General features: G+C 47.0%; 1 protein-coding gene across 8 annotated transcripts in view; it reads left to right on the forward strand.

Moving 5' to 3' along the window:
• The window catches only part of PNPLA7 (patatin like domain 7, lysophospholipase), a 557,191-nt gene that overhangs the window by 507,430 nt on the left and 32,498 nt on the right, over positions 1-17,263 (forward strand). For 6 of the 8 annotated variants that reach the window (XM_075060490.1, XM_075060494.1, XM_075060492.1 and 3 more), the window contains 2 exons: positions 412-564; positions 9,958-10,068. In XM_075060490.1, coding sequence (XP_074916591.1) covers positions 412-564; positions 9,958-10,068 — 264 coding nt within the window. The remainder of the gene's footprint in view (positions 1-411; positions 565-9,957; positions 10,069-17,263) is intronic. The other 2 variants (XM_075060491.1, XM_075060489.1) reach the window with 2 other exon arrangements.

Consider the following 17,263-nt stretch of genomic DNA (forward strand, 5'->3'; position numbering starts at 1 on the left):
CATACCACACTGGGCTGTTCTCTGTCCCAAGGAACGAGAGGCTATGAAAACGAATCACCTAAAGCAGTGTCTGGCACTAGCTGGCTCGTTACTCATCCCCACCCTGAGAGAGCTTCGCGCCCCTACTATGTCATGCTATATATCTCCTTCTAGGTGCCAACCAGCTTCTGCTTGAATTGCAGAAAGATCTCATTTGTTATATGGAAGCTGAGTCTCTGCCATTGATGACAGATTGGCTGGCAGCCAGCAGTGTGCTCCTGGGAGGCTGAGGGAGGTGGGATGTGACAGCCTCTGCAGACACACCTGAGTCACTGGAGTGCATTTCTCCATTTTACCGTTGCCAGTTCAGGGCAAGTTGTGCTAATGAAAGTCTTGCAATGCATTTGATGGCTATCTGGGACTGATTGGCAGGTGCTGAACATGGCAGAGATCCAGACCCGGCTTGCGTATGTGTGCTGCGTGCGGCAGCTGGAGATGGTCAAGAACAGTGAATATTGTGAATACATTCGCCCACCCATTGACAGATACGGCACCCTGGACTTTGGGAAGTTTGATGAAATCTGTGTAAGTGAATCTTGAGGGTGTAGGGGGCCCCTGATGTAGCTACTTCTGTGCAGCAACAGAGCCCTATGAACACTGCAGTAATACAAACCTAGTGCTAAGGGCTAGTTCTAGGCTCCCTTTTCTTGAGGAACCTGTTCTCAAGAACTAGATTTCTTACTACTAAACTCTCTGTAGGCTATGTACATATTAGAGCTGAGCAAAGAAGTCACACTGAATAATACCGTGGAAAGACATATGGTGAGGAGCTCAGGATAAGAACCTGAACAGAATCATTTACCCTGTTTGTGTAATGCCCAGGAGCAGATTGCAACTTCCTCTCCTTTTTTTTGCCAGCACCTTTACTCTGAGGATCAGGCATGTACTGTTTACTATAGGTATTTGAAATCTGAGTTGTTTTGTTATAGTTATAATTAGCACATATGTCACATGGCATTGTTTCTTTTCCCTGATTGGGTGAGAATAGCTCATAAGGTCGGGGGAGGGTTTGAATAAGCCGGTAGGGCTGTGAATTGTTCAGGCAAAAGGAGCAGAATAGTACAATGTCTGTGACACGGTTAACATTCCAACGCTTCTATTAATATTATGGACCATCTGCACTTCCTTTGCACCTGCTATAGTATCAGCAGAACAAAGCCAATGTCAGTGGAAGGACTATTAATGAAGGGATAGTATCAGGTTCACAGATCTTTGGGGTTTAGTTTTGTCTGTTTGTATATATCATAGAACATTAGGGTTGGAAGGGACCTCAGGAGGTCATCTAGTCCAACCCCCTGCTCAAAGGGGGACCAATCCCCAGATTTTTACCCCAGTTCCCCAAATGGCCCCCTCAAGGATTGAACTCACAACCCTGGGTTTAGCAGGCCAATGCTCAAACCACTGAGCTATCCCTTCCCTCCAATATGCAAAGTATTGAGACCAGATGTGCAACTGACGTTTTTCAGAGAGAAATAATTCAGCAATTTTAAAAGGGTAGAATAAGGTTTCTTTCCTTTCCAGTGGACTGTTGTTTAGTAGCTTATGCTCATTGTCACTGTTATAGAGTCGTACTATTGTTCTCCACCTGCTGCTCGCTAACATGATACAGTACAGACCCATTTATGTGTGGATGTCAGGAATCAAGCTGTCATGACCACATGTTAACGGACCGCAGGTTAAGAGGGCCATGCTGAAAAAAGTGTCTATGATTCACTTAGAAAAAAAGCTGTTATTTTCTGCTCTTTCATGCTCGCATTTTTTTCTTTCTTATGAAGTCTGTCATTTGCTGCAGGTGAATGATTTCTATATTTTCCTCATTTTGCTCCTCCATAAGTCTTACAACAGTTTCTACAGCACTAAGGGCTTCTGTGGGCAAAACTTTGACCTTTTCAACTACATTCTCATCGTCATTGTCATTGAGGCCTGCGTTTTTAGAATTCTCACCATCACTTTTGCAGTCTGACGTAGCCTCGCAGCCCATTAATATTTCTTCCTCGGACAGAAATTCTGAAGTCGGGCAATCTTCATCGATTTCCAGCTACTTGGTAATGATTTCTGACGATGTATCCAAATTAAAATCTTTTATCATTTGAAAGAGAAGTTTACCTTTATCCTCTTTTGTCTGTGTGCGTGTTTGTAGGACGTCTTTTTCTGAAAATCCTTCAAAGTCTGGCTCTGAATCAGTGCCACTGCTGGAGTTTTCAGAGTCTGAGCCATCTTTGACAGAAAATATATCACTGAGATCCTTCATCCAGCAGTTTTCAATGGACTTTTGTTTTACTCTGTCCCAAGCTTTTTTAACTAAATAAATAATTTCCTTCATGTTTAACTGTTTCAGAAATTTGGAAATGCCTGAAGTTGTGCATGACACAATCGCCAAAATCAGCTTCTATCGATAATTATTTTTAAAATTCTGAATAATGCCCTGGTCTAAAGGTTGAATTTTTGATGTTTGTGTTGAATGGTAGATATAGCACTCAAATTTTTCCATCTCTCGATACCAGTGATTTGGCTGGAGGATGGGCTGGACAATTGTCAAGTAGCAAAAATGCTTTGGCTTCGAGTTGTTTCAGCCGCAGATGCTTATGAACAGCTGGAACAAAGCTGTTGTGAAACCAGTTGTCGAAAATGTGTCTCGTCATCCAAGCATTTTTGCTGTTAGCGTATATTGCTGGCAGTTTGATTCTACTGAGGTGATTAAAGCAGCGAGGGTTATGAAAGCGGCCAATGAGAAGAGGGGTAAGCTTATGGCTGCCCATCTTATTACTACAAAAAAGAAGAGTCACACGATCTTTTCTTTTTAAATCCAGCTGTTTTCTGTGTCTCGTCATTAAAGGCTAAAGTCTTATCAGGTAGCAGTTTTGTAAATAAAGCTGTTTCATCACAATTCTAAAGAGGTTCTTCATGGTAGTCTTCATTTTGTAAAATAGATTTTAACTTGGCGGGAAACGCGTTCACGGCCGATTCATTGGCTGATCGGCTTTCTCCAGAAATCGATACCTGCACTATGTCATGACGCTTTTTAAAACAACTTATAAACCCCTTGCTGGCTTGGAATGATTCATCCCCCATTAAATTTCCAAATTTTGTCACCTGGGCTTGAAGAATTGGCCCACTTAGCGGCATTCCTTTCAGCTTTCCTGAGCAAACCACGTGTGCATGGCTTTGTCTATTGTGGGTTTTGCTGAATAGCGCACACGTTTTCGCTTAAGCCCCGTGGCAGAATCAATATTTTGTACAAAGCCATTCAGTTTAGATTCAGTTTTTAGCCATCCTCGGAGAGTAGATTCGTCAATCCCAATATCTTTTGAAACTTTGGCCTGGGTTTCTCTGCTATTTACTCAATCTGTTGCAGCTAGCTTTTCTTCTACAGTGTAGGAATGTTGACACTTGCCCTCTGCCATTATATTAGGCCTACAGTTAAAATTTTCTAATGGGGGATGTGTGTGTGTGTGTGTGTGTGTGTGTGTGTGTGTGTGTGTGTATACTGTATTACTGTATAACTACAGTACTACTGTATATGTTATCTCTCTCTAGCATGACAATGACTAAGCATGCGTGATACGTCTTTATCAATATTGGTAAAGACGTAGAACACATTTCCGCTCCATACTTCCTGTCGATTTCTGTGTCAGTGAGTTAGTGAGCAAATCTGTGGTGCTACATAGCAAGTTCCTGTACCATGTGTTAATGAGTCTCGCATGTTAAATAGGTAGCACTGGGAGGCATGGTGCTACCGCGCTTTAAGCAGATTCGCGCATACACGGGTCTGTACTGTAGATGTTTCTTACGTGCATGTTCACCCTCATCCATTCCCTTAGTTCATAAAGACAAGTTATTCGTTCCACTGCCCCAGTTGTGTTGGGAAGGATGGAAGCTTAGAGCTGAGCATCATCAGCAAACTGGATTCCTACATGAGCAACACATTTCCTCAGTAACTCTCCTAACACCCTCGTACACATTCCACAAGAGCAATGAAATCAGCCCTGCAGAGCCCCACGTGAGAGTCCTCTGGGCAGAAGAGCAATTGTCCAAGACCATTCTTTACGACCGTCCAGAGGGGTCTGAACACTCAGCAGCATCCTGTGTCTTTAGATGACCCAATCAAACCTTATGGCCTGTGGTGTCAGAATGTGATTAAAATGAGCATGGACACTTCTTTCTTGTTCATTGCCAGGAGAAAATCCTCACCCTGTGCAATCAGTGCAGTTCCTGCTCAAACACCTGGCTGACCAGAGTGTAGGTAATCTGAGGAGAGCTGAACTTCCCACACCGTCTCCTGGATGGGTTGCGAGCTGCTGAGACTGTCAGTGTCAGGCGGTGCTTTATTAACCAGGGGCTGCATGATAGCTTTTCCAGTCAGGTATCCTGCTACCCATGGGCAGACTCGGATCATCTCCACCAGCAACAGACTTAGGACTTGCCCTGGTGCTCCCTTCACCAGTCAGGATGGGCATGGATCCAACTGACAAACGGTGGGATGGGGGGGTGAGGAAGAGAATCCAGCCCCTCCAGAGCCTCAGTGGATGAGACTGGCTGACACTAAGAGATGAACAAGCATTGACCCCTCAAACCATTGTTCTCTGTCTGTGGAAGCAGACAGTTCAGGGCCAAGTGAGTGATTTAAAGCCACAAAGTAACTTTATATTCTTCATTATGAGAGAAGCTTGACAGTAGATGATTGGAGACTGTGCAGATATACCAAGCTGTCATCCTGCTTTAACAGATCTGATGGAGACACATTTCTTGACTTCCTCCACTGGCATACCAGCCAAACACTCTATGGCTTCACCTGTTGCAGGATCTCTGTAAACCATGGTGACCTGGGTGGGTATTCATGGGCTACTGGGTCAAAGGTTTGTATTTACCTATTTATTTAGATTTATACAAAAATAAAAAGGGGGTGTCTATCCAACATTTCTGGCACCTCTGCCAAACAAACACAATTAAATTTAATAGTCACTGAGCATGATTCCCCTCAAAAACCCACCTCTGCGGCAGCCCATGCACCTAGATAGGCCTTGCCATATGTCCTGAAGCTCATCTGATCCAGGCTATTTGGGGCCATTCTAAGCAAACACAGAATGTAGGTCATACTGATAGGCTGAGGAAGCAATGACTCTGAGCAAGAGTTGGGGATCATGGTGGATAATCAGCTGAACATGAGCTCTCACTGTGACGCTATGTCCAAAAAGACTAATGGGATTTTTGGGTGCATAAACGGGGGAATCTTGAGCAGGGGTAGAGAAATTATTTTATCTCTATATTTTGCTCTTGTGTGACTTCTGCTGGAATACTGTGACCAGTTCTGGTGTCCACAGTGAGAGGTTTCAGAGAGTAGCCACGTGAATGATTAAAGGATTAGACTTGAGAAGCTCAATCTATTTAGCTTAGCAAAAAGAAGGTTAAGATGTGACTTGGTTACAGTCTACAGTACTTATTTGGGGAACAAAAATTTGCTAATGGTCTCTTCAGCCTAGTAGAAAAAGGTCTTAACATGATACAATGGCTAGAAGTTGAAGCTAGACAAATTCAGAGAGGAAATAACCTGTAAAGTTTTGACAATAAGGGTTGTCAATCACTGGAACTATTACCAAGAGTCATGATGGATTCTCCATAACTGACAGGTTAAGATAAGATGTTTTTCTAAAAGATCTGCTTTAGGAATTATTACGGAGCAGTTCTCTCATCTGTGCTATACAAGAGGTCAGACCAAATGATCACAATGGTCCCTTCTGGCCTTGGAATCTGTAAAACCATTGACAGAATGGTCTGAAGGATGAACAGTATTCTCCCTCTAGCCTGTCCATGATCTCCCAGGCTCCCATCACCTCCAAGGGCAGCCCTCTAAACAGGTCTTTCTTCCCCATCAAGATGTGTCTTGATCCTAGACCACAAGAGTCAATCGTCTGTCTGGGAGTTCCGCTCCCCCATGACCTCCAGTGCCATTCCAGACACAAGATCCAGAGTGTGACCTACAGAACTAGGAACACGTGGGGCAGATTATGGTATCTATGAAACTTTGAGCTGTTCCTGCCACTTATTCTGCCTGTCAGTGATAGACCTGGGAATAGAACCCTGGACTCCTAACAACCACTGCTCTAAGCACTAGAATTCAATTCTTCCTGAAGCCTTTTCTGCTGCTTTGTAGGGAAAAGAAGCCACAAGCTTCAAGAAGACCTTCCCTTGATTCCCTCTTCACCCTCAGTAGCAAGATATCTTCCATAATGATCACGTCCAGTGGAAAGTGTGGGGACAGGAATGATTATCAAACCCATCCTACAGTTCTGGCTCTCCTCAAGTGCCCAAGAGCCATGTGCCCAGTATACAGCAGGATCCGGGAACAGTGATTTCCCCTGCCCCTGCAGCTACTCACCATTTTGGGGGTCTTGTGGCTCATGTGTGCTTGCCTGGGGTCAGCCAGTCAGTGATAGGTGTGTGAGTACTAGCTGTGTTTTAAAGCACTAAATCAGTGTTGTCTGTGTTGCAAACAATACTGCTTCTGTAAAACGTTGCATTTAAACTTCACAGAGATGACCATGGGAGGCCATCCTCCCTTATCGGCGGCAAAATGGCTGTGCAGAATTAGAAAGTATCCAAGAAGAACTAAGGAGGACTTTATGCGTGAGATTATGATGCTCTCCACCACTGAGAAAAAAGAGTTAAAGGTTTGGCAGGACAGTGAGAAAAGGGACTGAAAAGAGAACGTGGCACACCAGAAAGAAGTCACGGCGTGGCTCTTAACAGTTGTGGAGCACCAAGCAGACACGCTCCAGGCGATACTAGTTCTTTAAACCGAGCAGCTCCACACCCGCCCTCCCCTGCAGCCTCTGTCACAAAACTCTCTCCCATGCGCGGGCGCGCGCACACACACACACACACACACGCGCACACACACACAGCCAAAAGACTGCTGTCAACCTTCTGGCTCCACTCTCTTCCCGCAGCATTCCACTCCTCCTTCCTCACAGTCCAGTAGTGTGGACTCCTGCTACCCACTGCACTCACCCATCCCTCTGCAGTTTGGCCCTGCTGAAGTCCAGCATCCGCTGCATCGTACTCTAAAGGAGAAGGTTGGGTATGATCCCTGGACATACATAAATCTGTAGCCATCCCAGGACCCCTCGTCCCCTTGAGACCTTCCCTTCCCCCATCCCGCTTTCCCCATGCCCCTCCCTGCGGATGATTTTTTTCATATGACTCTCTCCTCTGGTTGTTGTCTTTCAGTACAAGAATTGTGTTGGTTTGAAAGCAATCTTCTTTTTATTAAGTGAAAGCAAAAAGAGCCCTGCAAAGCAACATACAATTATGTTAAAGTCCCTTCTTATATAATGTGCGCCAATCACCTCCTAGCATTACAAGCATTTCAATTTTGAGCATAGCAACAAATATTAGTGGCTTTCAGCTTCAAATTGCTGCCTCAAAGCATCCCTGATCCTTATGGCTCTGCGTGTGCCCCTCTAATTGCCCTGGTCTCTGGCTGTTCAAACTCAGCCTCCAAGCGCTGAGCCTCTGTGGTCCAGCCCTGAGTGTAGCTTTCACCCTTCCCTTCACAAATATTAGGGAGTGTACAGCACGCAGCTATAAGCATAGGAATATTATCATCAGCCATGTCCAGCTTCCAATACAGGCGTCGCCAGCAGGTTTTTTAACGGCCAAATGCACAGTCCACAGTCATTGTGCACTTGCTTAGCCTGTTGTTGAACCACTCCTTGCTGCTGTCAAGTTGCCCTATGTATGGCTTCAAACCCAACAAGAAGCAATGGGCTTAAACTGCAGCAAGGGATATTTAGGTTGGACTTTAGGAAAAAGTTCCTAACTGTCAGGGTTGTTAAACACTGGAATAAATTGCCTTGGGAGGTTGTGGAATCTCCATCTCTGGAGATATTTAAGAGTAGGTTAGATAAATGTCTATCAGGGATGGTCTAGACAGTATTTGGTCCTGACATGAGGGCAGGGGACTGGACTCGATGATCTCTCGAGATCCCTTCCAGTCCCAGAGTCTATGAATCTATGAGCCATGGCATTAAGGGATAGGCAGGGTCTCCCAGGATCACAATGGGCATTTTGACTTCCTCTACCCAATCTTCTGATCAGGGAAGAAAGTCCTGCTTGCAGCTTCTTGAACAAGCCAGTGTTCTGAAAGATGTGTGCATCGTGCACCTTTCCGGACCAGCCTGCGTTAATGTCTGTAAAATGCCCACAGTGATCCACAAGCACCTGGAGAACCATTGAGAACTACCCCTTGATATTAATGTACTTGGTGGCTAGGTGGTCTGGTGCCAGAATTGGAATGTGTGTGCCATTGATTGCCCCTCCACAGTTAGGGAAGCCCATTTCTTCAAAGCCATCCACAATGTCATGCATGTTGCCCAGAGTCACGGTCTTTTTGAGCAGGATGCAATTAATGGCCTTGCACATTTCCATCAACACGACTCCAATGGTCTACTTTTCCACTCCGAACTGGTTAGTGACCAATCTGTAGCAGTCTGGAGTAGCCAGCTGCCACAGTGCAATCACCACACCCTTCTCCAGCCGCAGGGCAGCTCTCATTCTCATGTCCTTGCGCCGTAGAGCTGGGGTGAGCTCATCACACAGTCCCATAAATGTGGCTTTCCTTGTGGGAAAGTTTTGCAGCCATGGCTTGTCATCCCAAACATGCATCCACGATGTGATCCCACCACTTAGTGCTTGTTTCCTGAGCCCAAAAGCAGTGTTCCACTGTGGTCAGCACCTCCGTGAATGCCACAAGTAATCTCATGTCATAGCTACAATGCGTGGTGAGATCAACAGCGCACTCCTTTTGCCTTTGCAGTTTAAGGAATAACTCCACTGCCACTCATGACATGTTGGTCAGTGCAAGCAGCAAATTGGTCTACAGTGCGGGATCCATTCCTGCAGCCCAAAAGAGGCAGGGCAGGGCAGGGGACGCAGAACACAAACCATTGAAAGATGGCACCAAATGTGGACGGAAGCACAGGGATTGCTGGGATGTGAAGCAGTGCATCACGGGGCATTAGGACAGGACCCAGGATCCCCCACAACTGCTTCCGCTTTCCCACAAGTCTTAGTGGCAGAAAAGGAAGAGATGATCTGTGGGATAGCTGCCCAGAGTGCACCCCTCCGAATAGCAGCACAAGTGTGAACACACTATTGCGCAGGCAGCTATCAGTGTGAACACACAACAGCAATTTTCCTTCAGTGCTTTCTGAGCGGTGCTGTAACTTTGCCAGTGTAGATATGCCCTAAGACTGGAGCTATTTTTAATTGCTTTCATGCTGATGGTATGGGTGCCAAGCTGTCATTCCCAATGCAAATAAGAGTTTTAAAGGGCTGGAAAATGGGGTATACGCATTCGAACTCCCCCAGGCACTTTAGCAGTAGTTGCTCATTATCACCTCTAACAGAACCTGAACTTTACATGTAAAAGTGAGAGCCCCTACGTGCTGGTTGGCTTGTGTGTATTCATGATTCACATGTACAGGTCATTTGACAGCAGTGTCGATAGTAATTCCTGTGTCAGACCTGGCCCAGCAGAGCAGGCCCATATTAATTAGCTTTGCTGTTGTCTTTTCCCATAAAGAGATGTTTGGTTGGTGTCTCCTTATATGCAACACTGTCTGCTGTGCAGTACTACAGAAAGCTGTCACCAGAAGGATGATTGTAACAAGTGGCCAAAGGTCATGTGAGCTTGCTGATGTGAAATAGCACCTTGCTCCAGTTAATGGCTCCCCATTTCATAGGCTGAGCGTTCGGAGTAACTCAGAGCTGAAGAAGTAAATAACTGCATTGTAAATCCTGGGCCCAGAGGGTAAAGCTGTGCTGAGCACACTGGTTTGTAGAGTAGGTGGCATGAAGCATGGTGTTTGTCCAGTTGTTGCTGTTGATGAGTTTTTATTTCTGATTGTCTCTTTCCAGGAAGTGGGATATCAGCATGGGAAGACAGTATTTAATGTCTGGAGCAGGAGCGGAGTCCTTGACAAGATGTTAAAAGACAGGCAAGAGATCTGCAAATCCAAAACATCGGGTGTAAGTGTTCAGTTTAAAAGCACTGTTCTTATAACGTGTTGTCACCCAGCAGCCAGCGTACAGCTGAGCAGAGCTCTCTGACCCAGGCATTGCTATATAATGTGTTAAAGGCTATCAAAAGGGGTGGAATTTCTCATGGACTCTTGCTGGGAATATAGGCACATACATTAAAAATACATTGCAGTAAAGTTAGTTATTCTCAGATTTTTAGCATCTTGAGTTATTTTTATCACGTTCAGACAATACTCAGTACCCAGGCATCCTTCCTGCTTATTTGATGATGGTTTACTAGACCAGTCACTCTTCTCTGATCAGCTGCATGGTACTCAGCACTCAGGCAGCTGAGCAGGCACCGCTGGCATTTTAAAAGCCTAGCTGTCTATCATATCCACTGCTCAGTTGTCATGAATGTAGTATTCAGTCAGTCAGAAATCTTGCATTATGCCCCGTGTATTCAGTCCAGTACCTAAATGCCCGTACGGCATATTTCAGGAAAGGAATTTCATACAACACGCATCAAAGACCCTGTGAAGGCGTGAGACATTGCCATCGGTGGTAGTTAAAATGCAAGTTTTACTTGTACCACCCTCTCTACACATGCTGTCTGCTTCAGCACATCTGAGTCGCCAACGTTTAGGTTGCAGAACTGAGCTGATCCTGACAAACCTAAGGGTTACTTAGTGTGGCTGAGTTGTTATAACCATATTGAGATTTCCTCTTAGAGCCGGAGACAGGATTTTTTATGGCTCATTGAGGAAGGGAATCCCTGTGCTCCAAGATGGGAGTTTCATTTCTATCTGAGCTCCCCTCCCTGCCTTCCCCTCCCAACATGCTATAAAAACTCCAGGGTCCTGGGCGTGGGAGGCCTCGGGGCAAGGACCTTGGGCATAGGCATAGTTTGACTTCTATTTGTTGGGAGGGCAGGGGCCAGCGAGGCTCGAGCCAGCTCCACACGGCAGGGGCCAGGGAGAGAGTGACACCTCCACCCCCTGACTCACCTCAGTAGGCCACCCAGCCTATCTGGGTTGTGGGGGGGTTTCAACCAAAAATTATAATTCAAAGGTGGAGGGCTCAGTGCAAAAAGCTTGAAAACTTAGGGTGCACAGAGGGGGTACCTAGGGGCTGTGTGCAACCACAGGGTAGCTCAGGGTGCAGGGAAGGGATACCTAGGGGCTGTGTGCAGGGAGGGGGTAGCTTGGGGGCAAGGGACAGGGTAGCTAGGGGCTGTGTGAAACCACAGGGTATCTCAGGGTGCAGGGAATGGGTATCTAGGGGCTGTGTGCAGGGAGGGAGTAGCTCGGGGGCAAGGGACAGGGTAGCTAGGGGCTGTGTGCAGGCCAGAGGTTAGCTCAGGTTGCAGGATAGGGATAGCTAGGGGCTGTGTTTGGGCAGGGAGTAGTTCAGGGTGCAGGGAGGGAGTAGTTCAGGGTGCAAGGGAGAGGGTGGCTAGGGGCTGTGTGCAGGGACGGGGTAGCTGAGGGTGCAAGGGAGGGGTAACTAGGGGCTGTGTGAGGTAGCTCTGGGTCAGGAAGGGGGTAGCTCAGGGTGGAGGGAGGGGTAATTATGCGCTGGGTGCAGGCGGGGGTAGCTCAGGGTGCAGGGAGGGGGAGCTTATGGTGCAAGGGAGGGGGAGCTAGGGGCTGTGTGTGGGCAGGGGGTTAGCTCAGGCTACAGGGAGGGGGTATCTAGGAGCTGTGTGTGGGCAGGGGGTTAGTGTTCAGGGAGGGGGTGGCTAGGGGCTGTGTGCAGGGACGGGGGAGCTCAGGGTGGAGGCAGGGTAATTATGGGCTGTGTGCGGGCAGAGGGGTAGCTCAGGGTACAGGGAGGGGGTAGCTAGGGTCTGTGTGCAGGGAGGGGGGAGCTCACAGTGCAAGGGAGGGGGGAGCTAGGGAGCTGTGTGTGGGCAGGGAGGTAGCTCAGGGTACAGGGAGGGGGTATCTAGGAGCTGTGTGTGGGCAGGGAATTTCGGCGGATTGTCGACCGCCGCCATGGTCCTTCATCTGCCGCCCGCCAGACGAAAAGGTTGGGAATCACTGAGCGAGGGGCTGTATGCGGGCAGGGAGTTAGCTCAGCGTGCGGGGATGGGGTAGCTCAGGGTACAGGGAGCGGGTATCTAGGAGCTGTGTGCGGGCAGGGGGTTAGTTCAGGGTGCAGGGAATGGGTAACTAGGGGCTGTGTGCCAGCAGGGGGGTAGCTCAGGGTACAGGGAGGGGGTATCTAGGAGCTGAGTGTGGGCAGGGCATAGCCGAGGGAGTAGCTGGGGGCTGTATGCAGGCAGGAGTTTAGCTCAGCGTGCAGGGACAGGGTAGCTCAAGGTGAAGGGAGGAGGGTAACTGGGGTCTGTGTGCGGGCAGGGGGTTAGTTCAGGGTGCAGGCAGGGGGTAGCTCAGGGTACAGGGAGGGGGTATCTAGGAGCTGTGTTTGGGCAGGGGATTAGCTCAGGGTTCAGGGACTGAGTAGCTCAGGGTGGAGGGAGGGGTAACTAGGGGTTGTGTGTGGACAGGGGGGTAGCTCAGGGTATGGGGGGGTAGCTAGAGGCTGTGTGCAGGCAGGGCAGTTGCTAAGAGACCCTGAGGTTACAAAAATGATGGATTGATGGGAATGGCTAACAGCTGATTGGATGCATGCCTGCTTTTTTGGTTCCTTAGTGAGGACCACCCGCTTGAAGAATATGCTCCAATGTTCTATGCTTCTGCCTGAGCAAGGTCCAGTGTTCAAAGGGGTTAGCAAGGATTTCATTGTAGCTCACCACAATGCTAAAACTTCTGAAATTAAGTCAAGAAAAGCAAAACAAAGCTGGGTTTGACATCTAACTTTTCTTTTAGCAGCCTTTTCTGTGTCTGAAGGAATTGGCTTGCTTCTATAGGCTCCTGATGTGTGTTTGAAGAGTTCTTTTTAATCACCTGCTTTTTGAAAGGTCTTTGCTAACTTTGAGTAATGTTTTACTTTCCTGCTAGGCCTTTCTTTAACAGAGGTTCCAGTGCTGTGTATGCGTGTCTATCTTCAGCCACCTCTGGGGTGGAACACAGCAGCTGTTTAACAGCATACAGCAATGCTTTAGCATACAGCATACCACACAATGCTTTAGGAAACAAAGTACAAAATGCAGAACGCAGAATATCTATTAGTAATACCCCAATTCTGAATGCGGCCAAGATACCAGACACCTCTACTCTGGAGAGAAATACTGGATGTGCTATGGGGTCTTTAAGGACAGCAGGCTTTCCTCAGTTTCAAGCTCATTGGAGCCGCAGCACTATGCCCCCAATCCCAGTTTTGGAGAGAAGAGTGCTGCAACAGTCCAGTTGTACAACGGTGTGCAGATAGTGGGATGAGAAAATAAGTCTCTCACTCTTTTTGCTGGCCCAAATTAAAATCCGCTCACTGTCCACATGTTCTGGGGAGGCAGCACGAGATACAAGGGTCCTGTGCCTGGGGATAACAGGAGCAAACCAAGGGCCCAGTTCAGCAAAGTGGTGCCTTCAACTCCCTTGTAACCCCCAGTGTTGGACTTTCCTCCTCCCTATTTCCAGCATGTCAAGGTCGAGTTTATAGCATGAAGGGTCCCCAGCAGTGTAGGATTCTACTCTGTACACCAGTACTTTCACGCCAGTGTAGCCACTAGGAGAACTAGGTGGCCTCCTTGGGCGCCAAGATTTGGGGTGCCAAGAAGCAGTGCCCAAACATTGCTTTTACACTACAGTGGAGTCACATCTTACGCAGGGGTTAGATTCTAAGGTCAGCGCATAAGAGGAAAATCGCGTATAGTGAAAATTGCCATAAAGTACAGTAGACACTAGAACAGGGGTCCTCAACCTACAGCACGCTGCCAAAGGTGGCACGCGAACAATTTTTGTTTTGTTTTGTTTTTTATGGCAGGCTGTGGATCCTGGCCACCACTGAGCCGGCTGACGGCCTGGGGTTCCGTTCACTCAGCCAGCAGCTGGCTGAGCGGTCTGGCGGCCAGGATCCTGGCTGGCAGGAGTTTGTGGCTTGGACCCCAGGCTCATCAACCCTTGCCACAAACGAGTGCAGGTTGTTTTTATTAATTGCACCTTTGTTAGAGGAAATGAGAGAGGACTCCCCAAACACAATAGAGTACCCCCCGCTGGGAGAGGGCTGTAGATTCAACAGCACAACTGCAATGTCCTCATCTCCTTCCCAGTAGGAAGCATCTGTGTGTCCTTCACTCAGTGTCCCACGTCAGAAATCCACAACGTGTCTGTGTTCCTCTCCTGTTCTGGGAAGTGACTCCCTGAAAGAGTCAGGGCCTTCATCCTGTCAGAGGCTTCCCACTAGGGTCCCTGACTTCCTGTGTCCAAGACTAGGACTGAACGACTCCTCCATCTCCCCAGCTCTTCAACTGTGTAACTTCCCTTTGAGCCCCCTCCCCTTCTTCTACACTGAAATATGCCTCTTGAATCCATGATGTCTCATTTCACTTAATTTCTTAATTCCTACCTCTCCAGAATTCCATCCATCCATTGTGTCCCCGGTTGCCCTGTGGAGCTGTTAGTCCACGTTCCTCTCTATGCCTTAGTCCATACCAGAATTACATACTGGCTGAGATATAAATTCAGTGTCCAGAGAGATCCATTTGTCACAGCCCTCTTGGGAGAGGGGTAGCTCAGAGGACTCTTCAGAAGGGCAAAGCCATGGAGTTATGGAACCCCATCAAAAATGTCATAGCACTTACACTGTTAAGAATTTCATAGCTTCTCAATGGAATGCAGTTGAGGAGATGGAGAAGTACTGTGTTGGCGTATCTGCAGAGTGTGTATTCATTGCTTTTACCTTTTCTGTATTACATGCATTTTTGAAAAGGAAATAGTGAATTTTCTGTTAATTAATAGAAATTAAATGTAGGAAATCATCTCCTAAACTTTTTGTCCGCGTACATATTACACACACACTATGCTAAAAGAACATTTATTAAGACTGCAAAGTCAGGATATGCCAAAATTAAAGTTGCCTGTGCAACCCTAATTCAGCCCCCTCGTGCATATACATTAGGTTACAGTCTTTAAATTACATTATCACATAGCATTTTTTCCACAGGATCCCTGCCTCATTCAGTGCACAGGGTAAGCCTGCTCTGGAGATGAATCAGCGTTGTATTTAGTAAAGGAGTTGTTTTTTCTAGGACCACTGTGCTTCATTTCTTGGAGAAATTGGCAGTTGTGTAATGAGTAAGGCAGGGACTGCAGGCAAAAGAGGAGAGTCTTGTGGCTGAAGCAGGTGAATGCTGCCCTAGAGATTTGCATTCTATCCCTGCCTCTGCCACAGAGTTTCCATGTGAGTTCCCATGTAGTGCTGGGCAAGTCACTTAAACCAAACTTTTCCCAGGTGCTTTGAACATAAAAAGTGCTGAGTACTCCAAAAAATCAGATCCTGTGTGTCTCAAATTGGGCACCGAAAATAGTGGAAACTTCTGACTTTTAACTTTCTGTGCTTCAGTCCCCCATTTATAAAGTGGGACTAATCCCCTGCCTCTGCTTCATAGGGGCTGTGAAGGGAAAACAATGTTTGTGAAGAGCTCACTGTAGAGCACCATAGAAAATCCCTTGAGGCAGCTAATAACTCTGTCTTCAGAGTGGGGTTTGAATAATGCACAGAAAGTAAGGCCTAGGGCTACACCAAATTATACCATGTGACAGTACCGAGCATGCTACTGTAGGGGGCAGAAACTGGGCCAATGACAGTAGCTCGCAAAAAGAGCCTGGAGTCTGTCTGTCCCAGGTGGCTGAGGAAGATGCATAGGTTTACTGGAAAGACCAAATGTAACGTATGTGAGAGTAAACTAACTGACAGAGCAGGACATGTTAGGAAATATCGCCAAGGAAAGACTGATTCGACAGGTTGGGACATGTCCTTCATCTAGTGAACATGCTAAGCAAGCCCTGAATTGGGTACCCGAGGGAGGAAAGAGAAAGCAAGGAAAGCCGAGGAAGAACTGGCAGCAAACTGTGACAGAAGATATTGACTGCACTGACATCACCTAGGAACACATACCACAACTAATGAGCAACCGTAATCATTGGAGGAATTGTACTGATGCCATGTGTCAGAGGCATAGGAGGAACTGAGGTCTAAGGTGAACAGAAAAAGTAAAGAGCCACCTTAACCAGGAGGTATTAAAAAGACTTAGAAGGGTCTAGGTGGCAGTAAGATGTAGTCGTAGAAAAAGAGAAGCTTTCACTTCAGGTCACTGCTCTGACTCAGGCCCAAGTGAGCAGTAAATGATAGTTCTCATTTCTGTCCTATGGCTGTTTGACGACCTGTGTGAATTGAGCCATTGTTCACAACCTACTTTCCATGTGTTCATGCTACATAAACCACCATGATACTGACTACTAATTGGCCGCCTTGTTGTCTTGTCACAGCAGACGCCAAGGATCGAAGGGGACTGCAGACTACATTGTTGTTGGCCCTCTGTAGGTGGGTCCCTCCATGGGTAGAGGCAGGCTGGCGACAGGTTGAGCTACACATTGACAGTGAAAATGAAACAAAATATTGAATAGCTGCTCATTAAGTGAGACTCATCCATCCTGTGAAGTGAATGGAGCAGGGAGCAGTGTGGAAGATAGTACTCGCTATGTAATTTAAAAACTGTCATAATGGATACACACAAGGGGACTGAATTAAGAGTGCACAGACTGCCTTAATTCTGATATTTTCTAACTTTTGAGCTCTTGACTTTGCAACCTTCATGTCCTTTTTTGTGTATAATTTCCTAGGGGTTTTAAAAATCAAACTGAAAAACCAGAAGTTTCATTATGTATCATCATTCACACCCACATGGTTCCTCAGCAGGTTTGGAACATTTAGATCCACCGTATGGATCTCTGCCACTTGAGCTAATGGAGTACCTGATAGCAGTAGTAGGTTGTCCTACTCTATGTGAACCAGCAGTAGAGGTGAATGAGACACAACTTTGCCAGTAGGTTTCTGACAGCAAAGGAAGAGTGAGACTCTGGAATCTTGGGCACCATTCCAGGCTCTGTAGGGGAATGTGTGCTAGTGAGCACAGATTATTCTGCCTGTTTTCCCCCAAGCTTGACCCCTTCTGCCCCATCACTTCCAATCTATCCCAGTCATAGACTCATAGGTCAGAAGGAACCAATATGATCATCTAGTCTGACCTCCTGCACAAAGCAGGCCACAGAACCCTACCCATCCACTTCTATACAACCCC

This window comes from Chelonoidis abingdonii, chromosome 24, assembly GCF_003597395.2.
Source record: "Chelonoidis abingdonii isolate Lonesome George chromosome 24, CheloAbing_2.0, whole genome shotgun sequence".
Classification (NCBI taxonomy): domain Eukaryota; kingdom Metazoa; phylum Chordata; order Testudines; family Testudinidae; genus Chelonoidis; species Chelonoidis abingdonii.